Raw genomic sequence first — 16,161 nt, 5'->3', positions numbered from 1 at the left:
CGACTATGATCCTTGCCTTAGCCCTTCTAGTTTGTTGGCCCCATGATTTTGTGTTTCTGACTATTTGCTCTCTTATTCGATTCTGATTCTCGTCTAGCTTCTCTGCTTTGTTTGCTGATTGGATTTTTTTGTTTTTGTATACTAGTTTTTGACCTCAAGTAACGTTTTTGCCCTCAGCTTGCCGTATAGTGCTCCAGTTAGTTAGTGTGTTCCCAGCTGGACTCTGAATCCTTTCATCAGGACATAAGTTTGTTATTTTGCCTTGTTATTTTTCCTTTATTGTTTTTGAAGCTACACTCTGTAGGGGGTACGCTATTCAAACTTTTAGTTTCCGACATTCAGCTAACTGTCCGAAGTTCAGCATTCAAAGCCGCCCCATGCCCAGTAACCTTTGAAGACTAGTCAGCATTCAGTTAGATTTGGATAGGCAGGTAGGGACCTGTAGTTTGAGTTAGAGATTGTAGTTCATTTCCCAACCCATTTTCCTTATCATTTATCCTGTTGCGGTCTGACCCTAGACCAGGTCGTAACACGAGCAGACATACAAACATGGCAAAAATGTACAGATTACTGCTTGCAACATTACAGTTATTTACGTTGTCAAATTTTTGATATTTATGTTCCCATTGGTCATAAGAGACAACTATTAGCCTTTGTTAATAATGCTCAGCATATATGTATTGGGGGCTAACTAGTAGGCCCAGCTGTTAGTATAGGGGCATTGTTAGTGTGCCCTGGGCAGTGTTAATGTAGTGATTGTTAGTGGACTGTTTTGTCAGAATTCAAACCACTTGCAAAGAAACTGAGTGTCTTTCAAGAGGTTTGCGCTATTCTCTAATGCGGGCATTTCAGGTGCTGCAGTGTAATGGCAGTTCTCCACCACCGTGCCGTGCCAGAATCTGTGCTCCCGCTTTGTTTTGCTTTCTCCACTGCCACCTGACCTGTGCCGGGCTGCAAGTACCCGTGCAGATTTTAGCTACTGCTCTGGGGTAGGTACCAAAGGTACTATCCATGCTGCAATTCGATACTGCAGACCATTGATTGGTCAATGGAAATCGTCACAAATACGTCATCCCATGTTTAGTTTGTTCACCGACAGCAACCACCATTTTTAAATACCACAACAGCAAGAGAGAGTAACGTTAACTAGCAAATTCTACAGTCAATATCTGGGACTAAATATTGAATAAATATCCACAAGCCAAATTTTGCCAATCCTTGCCCATTTAGGGGGTACCCTATTTAAAGCTTTATAACTCCAGACGTGAACACCACAGAGACTTGAAAAATGGCTTAAATGAAGCAAGACATTTGTACAATTTACAATACTAACACAGATTAGTTTATATTCATAATTTTGGAAGAAATAAAGTGCCACAAATGCAATTGTTTTGACAAAAAATCCAAAATAAATTTGCATTTTTAAGTTCGCAATGAAATACTGCGAGATTGAATATATGCAGGAGGTTAAACTATACATGTGCTAAGTCAAAAACTTCTTGACCACAAGTTCATAAAATCTAAGGGTGGATATGTAGAACTACTATAGATGTATGAAGCAAAAACTAAGCAGTGTACCCAGCATCTCCAAATCTATCCAAAATGTCTAAATTATGCATTGCTGTAAATCATAACATATCCATGTATTTCACTACAAATCAACTGTTTTGACTCAAGAAAATCACTGTTGCATAATTTTTAAATGGGAATTACAAGCTTTCAGTCAGTACAGTGGTCTAAAATAGCTAGGTGTCCAGAAACATATCCAAAATCTCTCCAAAATTGAATAAAATGTTTTTTGTCCATTATAAAGCATATAAATGAGCCCCTTATGAGGGTTTAAGATGAAACATTGCTATCAGATTAAAAAAATAATGCAAAAACATTGTCACACAATGCGGTACAGTACCTAAATGTGTAATAATTAATTCATGTGTATTTCTATACTCTGTACTCTCGTATGTTTTATTGTATGGGGATGAGACAACATGAAAACAATTTTCACCCGTCCACCACGTTTTGGCAATGTTCCAGCTCTGACGTCATCACTGTTGCATGCTTCACAAAAACTATTACACTTCCATCTAACGCTTACATTACAGTGTGAAATATTTACATTATATAACACCACTAACCTATTTAAAAATACTCAATTTCAAAAAGAACGTATATAACCGAAATATTTTGAACGATAATACTTACATAGCAATAGTGAGATCTCCTCTATGTTCAGTAGATAGAGACAGAGAGACAGTATCAATTATATTGTTCTATTCGCTTCTGTTTTGCTCCAGAAAACGATGTCAGCTAGGTCTATCAGCAAACATATGGCTTAGCTATGTTCAGAAGTCCTCAATAATAATAGTATTTTCCAAGAAATTACGAAATATCCTTGAACATGTTTCGTTAGGTGCATCGTATTTGTCTGCTAACAGAGTGTGATTGCGTAAGTGAATGCTATGCTAAGAATATTTTCTGTTACGCTGACCTATAAAACGCTATTCCGAAAGCAGAATTAGACATGTTATACGTCGTTAGAAAGCTTATACTCTCGCCTACCGAATAAATGAATTGTAAATCTAGTCAGACTGTACTAAAAAGGGCGACGACGCCGTAAACAACAGGTGTGGTGTTACGCACAGCTATTTTGGAAGATACCCAGGCGTCACAGATGCGCCTATATTTCCCAAACGGATTGTCCAAGACAATATATGACCACGCAGTCTCAAAATGGACATCTCTACACGTAAAACCAACAGTAAGGTTTTATATTTATTCAATATTTAGTCCCAGATATTGACTGTAGAATGACATGGTATCATTTTTAAAAACTTTTTCTCGTTTATTTTGTTATTCAGTGAGCAGCGTTTTCACTGCTGTATAGGCATATCTTAGGGCTATTGTCGGGTTTATCTTGTTGCTATGACGGAATACGATTTTTTAGTGGTGAAAGAATATTTTTATGAATGCCAAGATAGACAATATTGTCCATTATGTCAAGGGTGGGGGGTGTTTTTTAGATGAGACTGCAGGGAGGGGGTGTGTGTTAAATGAACGACGGGAGCGACAATGGTGGGGCTGCGAAACTCCGTTTTCGGCATAGTTGTCATGTATCGTCTACTAATGAAACTGAAACAACGCGCTTCTGTTTTCATCTCACACTTTGGTTGCAGTAGCACCGAATGTTTGAGTTTAGTAATTTAGGCACGCGGGCGTGCCCACCACTAGGGGCTGTGCGCTAAGAGGATATACAACCTTACCATTGGTTTTACGCGTAGAGATGTTCCTTTTGAGACTGAGTGGCCATCTATTGTCTTGGACAATCCGTTTGTGAAATATACACGCATTTGTGATGCCTGGGTACCTTCGTAAATAACAAGCTGTGCGTAATACCACACGTGTTGTTTACGGCGTTGTTGCCCTTTTTAGTACAGTCTGGCTTGATTGACAATTCATTTACTCAGTAGGTGACAGTATAAGCTTTCTAACGATGTATAACATATCTAATTTTGCTTTTGGAATAGCATTTTATAGGTTAGTGTAACCGAAAATGTTCTTATCATCGCATTCACTTACGCATTCTCTCTATGATAGCAGTAAAAGACGTAAGATGTAATGTAAGTATTACTGCTCAAATATTTCGGTTAGATACGTTATTTTTTTTAAATTGAGTGTCTTTAAATAGGTTAGTGGTATTATATAATGTGGATATTTCACACTGTAATGTTAGCGTTAGTTAGTAGTGTAATAGTTGTTGTGATGCATGCAACAGTGATGATAAGAGTGTTGGAACATTGCCAAAACGAGGTGGACGGTGAAAATTGTTTTCATATCGTCCCATCCCCATACAAGAAAACATACAAGAGTACAGAGTATAGAAATACATACAAGAGTTAATTATTACACATTTAGGACGCTTTACTCCGCTTTACTCCTCCTATGACTCCTCCTGCCTTCACGGGTCTGTTGTGTAATGGAGAAGTGCAACAGGCAACACGGCACGGGTAGGATATGAATGCTTGCCGTCCTGTACCGTGCCGTGCTGGTCAATGGAGAAGCGCCATAAGTATTCATAGGTGGTTCAGTTATGTGTTAGTGAGGAATGGGATTGAGGAATGAGGAATCCATTGCCATCCTCCAGGACTGTTTTGAAACCACAGACTGGCAGATGTTCTGTGTTGCAGCTGATGGAGACATTGATGAATACACAGACTCTGTCTCAGCCTACATCTCCAAGTGCATTGATGATGTCATCCCGAAAGTCAATGTCAGGACCTTCCCCAATCAAAAGCCCTGGGTTAATGGTGATGTCCGTGCTAAGCTCAGAGCACGGTCTTCTGCCCATAACTCTGGGGACCTGGAGGCCTTGAAGAAGTCCAGATATGACCTACGGAAAACCATCAGAGATGCCAAAAGAGCCTACAGGGACAAGTCTAATTACCACAGTTCCGACCCAAGATGCATGTGGTGTGGACTGCGTTCCATCACAGACTACAAAGGGAGAAATAGCAGTGATGCCCAGCCCACCGCCTCTCTTCCGGACGAGCTCAACACCTTCTACGCACGGTTTGAGGCGAGCAACGCCATCCCTGCTGTAAGGCTAGATGAGGACCAGGACGACTGCACTCTGTCCCTATCTACGGCTGATGTGAGGAAAGATTTTAAAAGAGTAAACCCTCGGAAGTCACCAGGGCCAGATGGCATTCCAGGCCGTGTCCTCAGAGCGTGCGCCGACCAGCTAGCGGAGGTATTCACCTCTATATTCAACCTCTCCCTGAGCCAGTCTGCAGTCTCCACCTGCTTCAAACAGACCATCATTGTTCCTGTACCAAAGAAACCTGCCATCTCCTGCTGGATTGACTACCGCCCTGTAGCACTGACCTCCATCATCATGAAGTGCTTTGAGCGGCTAGTCAGGACCCACATCTGCTCCTTTCTTCCTGACACCTTGGACCCCCTTCAATTCGCATACCGCCCCAACAGATCTACAGACGACGCCATCGCCCTGACAGTGCACACGCCCTCTCCCACCTGGATAAGGGAGACACTTACGTGAGGATGCTGTTTATAGACTACAGCTCAGCATTCAACACAATTGTGCCTGCTAAGCTCGTTCCCAAGCTCAGGAACCTGGGTCTTAACACCTCCCTCTGCAACTGGATCCTGGACTTCCTGGCGGGCAGACCCCAGGTGGTGAGAATGGGTAACCTCACCTCTTCTGCACTGACCCTGAGCACCAGAGACCCTCAGGGTTGCGTACTCAGTCCCCTCCTGTACGCCCTGTTCACGCACGACTGTGTGGCCACACGCAGCTTCAATGCCATCTTTAAGTTTGCAGACGACACCACCATCCTGGGTCTCATCTCCAACAATGATGAGACCGCCTACAGAGAGGAGGTCAGCGTCCTGGCAACATGGTGCCAGGACAATAACCTCTCTCTCAACGTCTGCAAGACTAAGGAGATGATCGTGGACTTCAGGAAGCGACAGAGGGGGGTCATGCCCCCATTCACATCGACGGAGGTGAAGTGGAGAGAGTCTCCTGCTTCAAGTTCCTCGGTGTGGTCATAAATGATGACCTCACCTGGTCCAGGCAATCAGACACAGCAGTGAAAACTGCCCAAAAGCGCCTATACTTCCTGAGGAGACTCAAGAAGTTTGGCATGTCTGCCAAAACCCTCATCAATTTCTACAGGTGCACCATTGAGAGCATCTTCACTGGCTGCATTACTGCCTGGTACGGCAGCTGCTCCGCTGCTGACCGCAAAGCCCTCCAGAGGGTGGTGAAGACAGCGGAGCGCATCATTGGCTGCCACCTCCCGTCTGTGCAAGGCATCTACCACACACGATGCCTTAGGAAAGCACAGAAAATCATAAAAGACTTCAGCCACCCAGGCTATGGGCTGTTCTCGCTGCTGCCGTCTGGTAGACGCTACCGGAGCATCCGGGCACGGACGACCAGACTCACAAACAGTTTTTTCCCCCAGGCCATCAGGCTTCTCAACCAGCAACATTAATCTCAGGGAACACATTGATCACATGACCTCCTATGTATGCTCCTTCACTTCCTATGTACGTTCAATGTACATTATCACAGTCTTATGCACATATTCATCAGCACTCCTGCACTTTATATGTTTAATATTTAAATATTTAATACTCCAATTCTCACTGTCCATATCCCCCGTCTGTACAGGCTGGTACTGCTGCTAATATTTAATATCATGTTTAATATCATGTATATTTTAGATATTTTTTGATATTTTTGCTCTGCTTCTATGTAGTTGCTGCCTGCCATGTCATAAGAATTTCTTTGCTCAGAATGACCTGTGTTATACTGTGCACTTGACAAATAAAAACACTTTTGACACTTTTTTGTTCAGGAGAACAGTGATTACCATTCTCCATTGAAGTCCATAAAAACTATGAATTTGCCCTGGCCAAATTAAATTATTTTGGACAGTACTTTTAAACTAACAAAAATTCTGAAATAATTCTGAAATAAACACTGAAATAATCACTCTCCATTTGGTCCACATGGTTTTATGTCACAGTGCGCGCAACTGCTTACGTGAGCACACACATGCATGAAGGAGTATGAGGCTGTGATTGACTCATCAATGTTGAAAATGGTTGAACTGTTCAGAAAGTTGTCTGCACAGAACTGACGCATCTGAATACGTAGAACAGGGGTTCCCAACCTTTTTTGGCACAGAACCACGATTTTATGTCTGAAATTCGCGACCCCAGCCATTTAAAATATTGTCATTTCTTTGCTATTTGGATACTTTTTTATATTAACCCTCTGGGGTCGAGAGCTCCGCCGGCGGAGCTCATCTATTTGGATGATTAACTTCACGAGTTGTTATCATACAGACGCAACAAAAACATTGTCAGAAACCTTAGAATCGCGACTTTCCAATGCGCCCATTGACAAATGATATGAATTGTTTTAAAAGTACTAAATTTGATTAATTAAACCATGTATGCTTCGTTAATCCTTACTCATTACTATGTGAATTTCGCTCATCAGGAAGTCCGCCCAAATCGCATTCACATGTTAACGACATTATAACTACTCTACATAGAAGGAGAGTAGGGGAGGGGCAATGCGAGATCCATGTGAAAAATACCAAGCCTGCGAAAGCAGGATAGAATGTCAAAGTGTAGCCTAATTCACTTCTTTTGAGGTAAACATTTCGTTTAATTTTGGAAAATGGTCCGTCCGGAAGCCGACATTGACGAAGAGCGGTGTCATTTCTAACAGCGAACTGATCCAGCTGAGGATCAACTTCATGAGTAAGTATATTTCTTATGATCATATTGGTAAATATGTGTACTGGATTGCAATCTCTGTGTTTGTACGAATATCCAGCAATATGCGCGTTTGTAAATTCCCACACTACGAACGATTCAAACTATTGCATCTCAGAATTATAGGCTAGGCTCTCTGCGTCTGGTTGTGTTAGAAGTAGCAGGTAGACTGTATTTTTTTGATCATATTGGTAATAAATAGCCTGTGGCGTGATTAGGATTCTAAAACTGATGTCCTCGCACAATCGATATTAGCATACTGTAAGTAAATTCGGGAAATAGCAATATAATAACCACTTAGCTAAACAGACCTAGCCTACTTCAGATTGAGGCATTGTTATTGATGAGTTTTGTGTAGTTGAGCTGGAATATCAATGTTTATTTAGTTTAGCTAATGTTGTTTCGTTGATAGCTTGCATTGTTTGTAAATGTGTGCTGTATTACATTCTCTGTGTGTTTGTAGGAATATTCACTAATATGCGCGCTTGTAAATTCCCACACTACGAACGATTCTAACCATTGCTTCTCAAAATTACAGGCTACCTCTCTGCGTCTGGTTGTGCTTGTTTGGTTCTTTGTTTGTATATAATGTAACCATGTCACATTTCCTAAGTTTTGTTTTCATTAGTTAGTGGTTTGCCCCTTTTTTGTAAAGCACATTTAATTTTCACCTGTTGAAGGAAATGTGCTATATAAATAAAGTTTGATTTGATGTCACATTTCCTAACAATTTTGTTTTTATCATATTTACAGAGATGCTGATCAGGAAACACGGCCTAGTTCACCACTAGCTAAGAGGCCACGCAAGCGTTGCAAGAGTACACCAGTCTCATCGCATATTCCATGCGTATAGTTTGCTTCAATAAATGTTCTGAAAATCAAAAGATGTCTTTGTCTTCTAAATGGCTCACTGAGTCTTTGTCTTAGTGGTGGGGAGGCATATCTTATTAGCCTCATTTGCTCTTAACTGACTGCATCAAGCAGGTATTGTGTGGAGCTAGTTAGCTGCTGGTTTGTGGGGCAATTGCTTAGTCACCAGCTGCTTTTCATTTGCTAATTAGGGCTTGTAGTCTGGCTTGGAGCGACGCTAGCGTCGCTCCCTCCCAGTTTGTGTCATTGCATCCCTATCCTTCTACCATCACCCTTCCTCTCTCTACTCCCTGTCCTCACTGCTATGCTATGTGCCCATCCCATCCCAACCTGTTCTCTCCCCTTCAGAACTCGCTTCTGCAGGCAAGGCCCCCCGCGGCGACGGAACCCCTCCAACCTTCGCTATCCCTCATTGACCCCCTGTGACAACTTCACGGTCGCAGGAGGGCTATGGAACTGCCAGTCTGCTACGCGGAAGGCTGACTTCATTTCAGCCTACGCGTCACTCCTCTCTTTACATTTCCTTGCCCTCACTGAGACCTGGATCACACCAGGCAACACTGCAACCCCTGCAGCCCTCTCCTCCTCCTTCTCCTTCTCTCACACCCCCCGCCCATCTGGCCATGGTGGGGGCACAGGTTTGCTGATCTCTCCCTCCTGGAAATTCTCTGTTCTCCCCCTTCTCTCACCTCTCCATCTCTACCTTTGAATACCACTCTGTCTCAATCACCTATCCTGTTAACTTGTATATTGTAGTTATCTATCGCCCTCCAGGGCCCCTGGGAAGCTTCCTTGATGAGCTCGACACCCTGCTGAGCTCCTTCCCAGAGGATGGCACCCCACTGATCCTCCTGGGAGACTTCAACATCCACCTTGATGCCTCCCACTCCGCAGCCTTCCTGCCTCTACTTCACTCATTCGATCTCTCCCTAAAGCACTCCCCACCAACACACAAAGCTGGCAATCTCCTAGACCAGGTTATCCTGAGGAATTGCTCCTCTTCCAATCCCACAGTGACCCCTCTGCACCAGTCTGACCACCACTTCATTTCCTTCTCCCTCCCTCCCCTCCATCCACTCCTACTGTCATGGTCCGCCGTAATCTCCGCTCCCTCTCTCCCTCCTCTCTCGCTTCCAGTGTCACTGCTTCACTCCCCACTCTTGAATCCTTCTCCAACCTTCCCACTGACGCTGCATCCTCCACTCTGTCTTCCTCGCTCTCCTCAGCACTTGACTCTCTCTGTCCTCTAGTCTCCAGGCAGGCACGCTCGTCCCCTCCCAGTCCGTGGATGTCTGACCCCCTCCGAACCAACCGGGCCAGCCTACGTGCAGCGGAGAGGAAGTGGAGGAAATCCATGGCTCAATCCGACCTGTCTGCCTACCAGTCTATGCTAGCTACATTTTCTACCGCTGTAACCTCTGCCAAAACTAATTATTATCAAACAAAAATTCATAAATCTGCCTCTAACCCTCATCAGCTGTTCTCCATTTTCTCCTCTCTCCTCAGCACTCCTTCCCCACCTCAGTCCTCCCTCGCTGCAGATGACTTTGCAGTTTTCTTCGATGAGAAAATTGCAGACATCCGCAGCTCCTTCACGTCCACCACCACCCTTCCCCACTCCCCCAGCTCTGTTCCCTCCCCTTGTTTCTCCACTTTCTCTCCCCTCACTGACTCTGATGTTTCCCAGCTCCTACTCTCCCACCGCCCTACCACCTGTGCTCTTGACCCCATCCCTTCCTCTCTCCTCCAGACCATCACACCTGACATCCTCCCATATGTCACCTCCCTCGTGAACTCCTCCTTGTCTTCTGGATGTTTCCCCTCTTCTTTCAAGCTGGCCCACGTCACCCCACTGCTAAAAAAGCCCACTCTGGATCCCTCTGTCATCCAGAACTACCGTCCTGTCTCCCTTCTCCCTTTCCTATCCAAAACAATTGAACGAGCTGCTTCTAATCAACTCTCCTCTTTTCTCTCCCTGAACAACCTCCTAGACCCCTACCAGTCTGGCTTCAGACCTGGCCACTCGACAGAGACCGCACTCCTCTCGGTCAATGAGTCGCTTCACGCCGCACAAGCAGCCTCCCATTCATCTGTCCTGATCCTCCTAGACCTTTCTGCTGCCTTTGACACCGTCAACCATCCCATCCTCCTGTCCTCCCTGGCAGCTATGGGGATCTGTGGCACAGCACTAGACTGGATTGAGTCCTACCTCTCCGGTCGCTCCTTCCAAGTCGCCTGGGCTGGTGCAGTATCAGCACCTCGCCCCTTGCCACAGGAGTTCCCCAGGGCTCTGTCCTTGGTCCCCTCCTATTCTCCCTGTACACCCAATCTCTTGGTCCTGTAATCTCTGCCCATGGGTTGTCCTATCATTGTTATGCCGATGACACCCAACTCTTTCTCTCCTTCCCGCCCTCTGACACTCGGGTCTCTGCTCGCATCTCTGCTTGCCTGAGGGACATCCAGAGCTGGATGGATAACCACCATCTTAAGCTGAACCCAGGCAAGACGGAGATGATCTTCATCCCTGCTCCATCCTCTAACCTTCTCGACTTTTCTATTTCCCTGGGGGACACTGTGGTGTCATCACCCACCGCAAAAAACCTTGGAGTGGTGATGGACAACAGACTGTCCCTCTCCCAGAACATCACGGCGGTGAGTCGAACGTGCAGGTTCTTCCTGTACAACATCCGGAGAATCCGCCCCTTCCTCACCACCTACGCAACCCAGCTCCTGGTTCAAGCGATGGTCCTGTCCCGCTTGGACTACTGCAACTCGCTACTGGCTGGTCTGCCAGCATCCGCCATCAGACCCCTGCAGCTCATCCAGAATGCTGCAGCGCGTCTGGTCTACAACCTCCCCAGACATTCCCATGTCACCCCCCTGCTCACTGACCTCCACTGGCTGCCTGTTATGGCTCGCATCAAATTTAAGTCCTTGGTGCTTGCATACCAGGCAGCTAAGGGGTCAGCACCAGGATACATCCAGAGGATCATCAGACCCTACACTCCAGCCAGAGCTCTCCGTTCTGCCACCTCTGGACGCTTGGCACCTCCCCCTCTTCGCGTCTGCACTTCCCGCTCCCGTCTGCTGTCTGTCCTGGCCCCTCGCTGGTGGAATGACCTCCCCGTGACGGTCAGAACAGCAGAGAATCTCACCACTTTCAAACGCAGACTGAAGACTCATCTCTTCAGGCTGCACCTCTCCCCACCCCTCCCTAGCCTATAGTTCAGCTCACTGTACATAGCTAGGATAATTTGATTATGTTAGTGTATCTGGCAGGATTGTTTTTGTATGATTAGGTGTGATTCCAGTGCTAGTTTGTACTTGGTAGGATTCTTGCTTGCTGAACAAGCTTACTCTACAGGGTTGGAGTCCTGATCGATGTGGTCACTTCTGGCACTACGATCCTTACTTCACTCTAGTGTTTCTTTTGCGCCTCTACATCATGAAACCTATTGTTGTACTTCGCTCTGGATAAGAGCATCTGCTAAATGCCTATAATGTAATGTAATGTAATGCATGCGGCCAGGTGTGAATAGCCTACGTAGCTGGCAGGTCGTCCTACTCAATGCATATTCATTACAGAAATTTGCCCTCCCATTCTCACCTGGTGTTGAAAAATAGTAGTCACAACACTAACCTTTAGCAATTTATTTTATATTTCTCATTGGATTTGATAAAATATTTAGTCATCTTTTGATACCCAAAACCTTGATGAACACATTTCAGTGACCAAAAATCTTAGTCACAATTGTTTAGTGTGTTTTATTACAACATTCCTGTGCATGTTCAAAACTACTGTTTACAGTTTGTGTGTTTTTAGAGCAATTTGCAATCCACATATGATTATGACCTATTTACTGCTGCCATATTATTGTAGCTGAGTTTGTGCTGAAAACAGAGATATGAAACACTTTGGAATCACTACATATAAAGTTGATGAAATTTACACAAATGTCAGAGCATGGCACAATCACCAGTGTGCCTCATTTTTCCCTTAGACCCCAGAGGGTTAAAAAAGTTTAAAAGAGTTACATATCACAGACAGTGACGTTTTAGTATAAAATCACTGCTAAGACTCCAGTAAAGCACAATATGTTGGCACTGATCGTTCATTTGAACTCACCATGTCTAATGAGATAGTTGCACTTGTGCGTTGTGCTGCAGCTTATCAAAATCAGGGGATGTAGTAGAGAGCAAGCATCTCATCTCATCTGTCACGTCTAACCTGGACTAGTACTTTGATTTCATGCAAACAAGAGCGCTAAATCCTGCTTCGCACAAATAGGTGCTTGTGAAGGGAACCATAAGTTTTAAAGCACACAGTGCCACCTCTGGGTAATCCCCTCTTGTCCCAAACAAAACTCCTCCACCGAAACTCGAGAATGCAGACGTTGTAACATTTGATTGCATGACAGCTCAATCAGCAGATCCACGGAGCCTGCATCACAGTAGATGGTAGGGTCAATCACCCAATCAAACTGTGACATATCCAAACCTCTAAAGTAGGTGGTAAAGTGCTCCTCTAGGCTTTTCAGATGATCAGTCATTCTTTGTGTGGGGGACTGATCAGCGATGCTATTGTCGGTCAAAAACATGCACAACTGTGGAAAAGGGGCACAATTTCCTTTCGAAAGGTTCTCTCTCCAGAATGCTAGTTTCCCCCTGAACCCATTAACACTCATCTGCATTATATGTTCGTTTCGCCCCTGCATGCCTATGTTCGTTACATAAGCAAGGAGACACATTTTGTTCTGGTCACATAAACGTCCATTACGTCCATAAAAAAAGCCAACAATTCATCCCTCAGTTCGAAAAATCTCTGCAGGACTCTCCCCCTTGACAACCACCGTGCCTCTGTGTGAAAAATCAAATTATCATACTCGGAGCCCATATCACTGCAACGCTTTGCAAATAGGCTGGAGTTTGTGCAACCTGCACAAACACAATAATTTCCCATGATGATATGGTGAAATGCAATATAAAACTACTGAAAAAAGACCAACTCACTATATCACGACCGCTCAGACTCACAACCACCTACTACTGCAGAGCCAGTGAGCCACTCCCTTCTGTTACATAATATGACGCGATGTTGGAAAAAAAGGTGTTTTTAGGAGCTTTGCTCTAAACAGCCACTAGTTCCTCTGAATTTGTGCCCTTATGTCTTGTAAAAATTATTAAATCCTGCACTAACTTTTCAAATGGTCATTTTCAGACAAGGTTAAGTATACATTTCATAAAAAATTTAACCTGCAAGATGCTCTTTAAGGTCATTTCAGTAGCGTTAGGTACCGAGTATCAAATCAGTATCGTTTAAAGTTACAATCACGAAGATTTCAGTTTCGTTCTCTATGGCGGTGCCAATGGCGAGAAGCGGTAATTGCAGGTTTGTTTTTGGACCTCACTTCACATAGATCCAACCGGATCCAACCAGTGTCGTCTGTGTCGTCAGTTGGCACGCCAACTATAACACTTACTATTTACTGAATAAAAAACGGTTGTTATAAAAGTAACGTTATGTACATACTCATTCGTTGTCTAACATTAGGCTAACTCAAGATGTCTTTACACTGCCGAGCCGGGTTAAAAAATCACTGCAAACGTTCTTTATCCACCTTTTGCCCGGTATGAACATCTTTACACTGCAGAGAAAAATTTGCGGGATTCGCTGTGGCTCGTGCAATTATGTATCTCGTGCACAATAAGCAGTCTTTTTCGTGAATGACTGTTGTGTGGTATTTTTGAAACAACTGCTAGCTAACGCAACGTTACCTGATATGAGAGATGGATACTGTGCGCAACGTTATCTAAACTAATGTTGTCTTTCTTGACATGGTCCGGTAGCTAGCGTTAGCTGTGCAAATAGCTATGTAATTTAGTAAAGTTACATTGTCATTAAATGTAATACGAAATCTACATCAACAAATAATATGATCTCTCATGTTACACAAAAACTTTTTAGGGTTCCATAACTCCCCCTACTTTCTCTGTTATTGTAACGCATGCAGACACCGGAAAAAACAGTATGCCGCTCACACACAAGTGAATTGAAGAGCGAGCCTGTTGCGTTAGTTCCGCCTACCTTCTCTGGTGAACCAACCACTGATGGGTGATGAAAAACGTGTCACTAACTGTGCGCCGCTTGTGATTTTTTCCCGAGAATGTCGCCACAGACATTTTTTAATCACAGTTTTTTAATCATGAATTATGATAATAATAATAGTATAAATTAATATAAAAATAGGCTCAATCACCATTGTGTTACCCAATGCAGCGATAGATAGTGACTTAAAAGACATTTATTTTAATGAAAATCTTTGAGATTATTACTTTAAGTTTCAAGTTTCTTTTCAGTATCGAGTATCATGGTACTAAACCTGGTATCGGTATCGAAGTCAAAATTTTGGTATCGTGACAACACTAATCCAATTATACAGCTGGATATATACTGAGGCAATACAGGTTAAGTACCTTGCTCAAGGGTACAACGGCAGTGTTCTACCGGGGAATCAAAACTGTGACTTTTAGGTTACAAGACCAACTCCTTCCTAGTTTCTGTCAGTGTTCATATTTTGTTTTGGCTACTTTACATCTCAGGTCATCCAAAAAATAATTGTAACACATGACAAGGCTAGGCTACTATGTGTGCATACCTTAATAAATCTTTTGCATTTTCTCATACCCTATCCACGGTGGCCCTCTAGTGGAGGAACACCAACATCCAGATTTTTAAAGGTATTCAGTTTGCCTGCTTTCTTGGAAACATGACCAACCCACCAGCTAATCAACTTTCAGTTTAACTGGAAGAGGTTCTGGTATAAAACAGCCAAGCAGCACCCATGCTACAGTAAAATGTAAACCCACAACCCAATTCCCCACAACCAATGTAAAGTACTTTTGATGTCCTTAATGGAGGGATGAAATATTGACTATTTAAATGCAAATAATTTGTTCTCATTCAGCCATTCAGCCACTCAATTCACATACTCACCACTGTGTGACGAAATTAATAAACGTCTCACTGAACTGGCCAACAGGAAGTACAGGGGGATTCTGTGGGAAAGAGAAGGATGGAAAAATGATTTACTAAGAGCTGAAATACTGCTGAAGCCTGAAGACAAAGAATTATGCATTTTGAAGACTACTAGTGCTGTCAGATTGAGATTCAATATTTCAGTATTCCTCAAAAAAGAGGAAAAAATAATTTTTACACATTTAAAATCCAAAGTGTTGCATGTTTACAAACATTACCTTTTGCACCTGAATAACCCCTTTATCTACCAGGACAAAGCCAATCATGTTCTGAATTAAACTAAAAAAACAAACAAACAATTAATGTACTGTAGCAAGGCTCTGACAGAATTCTCCTTGAAATTCTTCTTTATTTTCCCCCCTTCCTTGATTCCAGAACATTTCACAAGGAAAGATGAAAAAAAGGACAAGACGAGGAAACGAGCAAGAGGAATGTTTTCAAGAATTCAGACATCCATGTCCACAGCAGGTTCACCCTGTGGTAACATCATTTAGGAGTCATAAGGAAACCCCCCTTTACATATGTGCTCTGATCCCATTGTATATTAACATTCTGTGTTTAGTGGCAGGTCCACAAAATGATTTATTTAATATACTTTGGTTATGGTGACATAACATGCATAACAGAAAGGAACTATAAGCATCCTTATGGCAATGCAGTAATGAGGCAAATTTCGCCATTAATATTCAAGAACATTCTAATTGCTGTTATTCTTAAAGTAATAATCTTGAAGATTTTCATTAAAATAAATGTGTTAAGTCACTATCTATCGCCAAATTAGGTAAAAATGGTGATTAAGTGTATTATTATATTAATTTATATTATTATTATTATAATTAAAGCCGCAAGCGGCGTTGGAAGGGGTCCAAGCATTGGCAGCATCGCGCCCCCTATGGAGCGATTTTAAAATGGCTTTGTCCTCATGATCATATGCCTTCATC

At 43.3% G+C, this 16,161-nt stretch overlaps 1 protein-coding gene across 4 annotated transcripts in view; it reads right to left on the bottom strand.

Moving 5' to 3' along the window:
* map2k5 (mitogen-activated protein kinase kinase 5) overlaps nt 1–16,161 on the bottom strand; it is a 244,373-nt gene that overhangs the window by 37,532 nt on the left and 190,680 nt on the right. For all 4 annotated transcript variants that reach the window (XR_004765388.1, XM_035419104.1, XM_035419102.1 and 1 more), the window contains one exon: nt 15,179–15,240. Coding sequence is in view for 3 of the 4 variants with exons in the window: in XM_035419104.1 (XP_035274995.1) it covers nt 15,179–15,240 (62 nt within the window). In the remaining variant the exon portion in view is untranslated. The remainder of the gene's footprint in view (nt 1–15,178; nt 15,241–16,161) is intronic.

This window comes from Anguilla anguilla, chromosome 5 (assembly GCF_013347855.1).
Source record: "Anguilla anguilla isolate fAngAng1 chromosome 5, fAngAng1.pri, whole genome shotgun sequence".
Classification (NCBI taxonomy): Eukaryota; Metazoa; Chordata; class Actinopteri; order Anguilliformes; family Anguillidae; genus Anguilla; species Anguilla anguilla.
The sequence above is the reverse complement of the archived record's forward strand: the minus strand, read 5'-3'. Positions and strand labels throughout refer to the sequence as shown.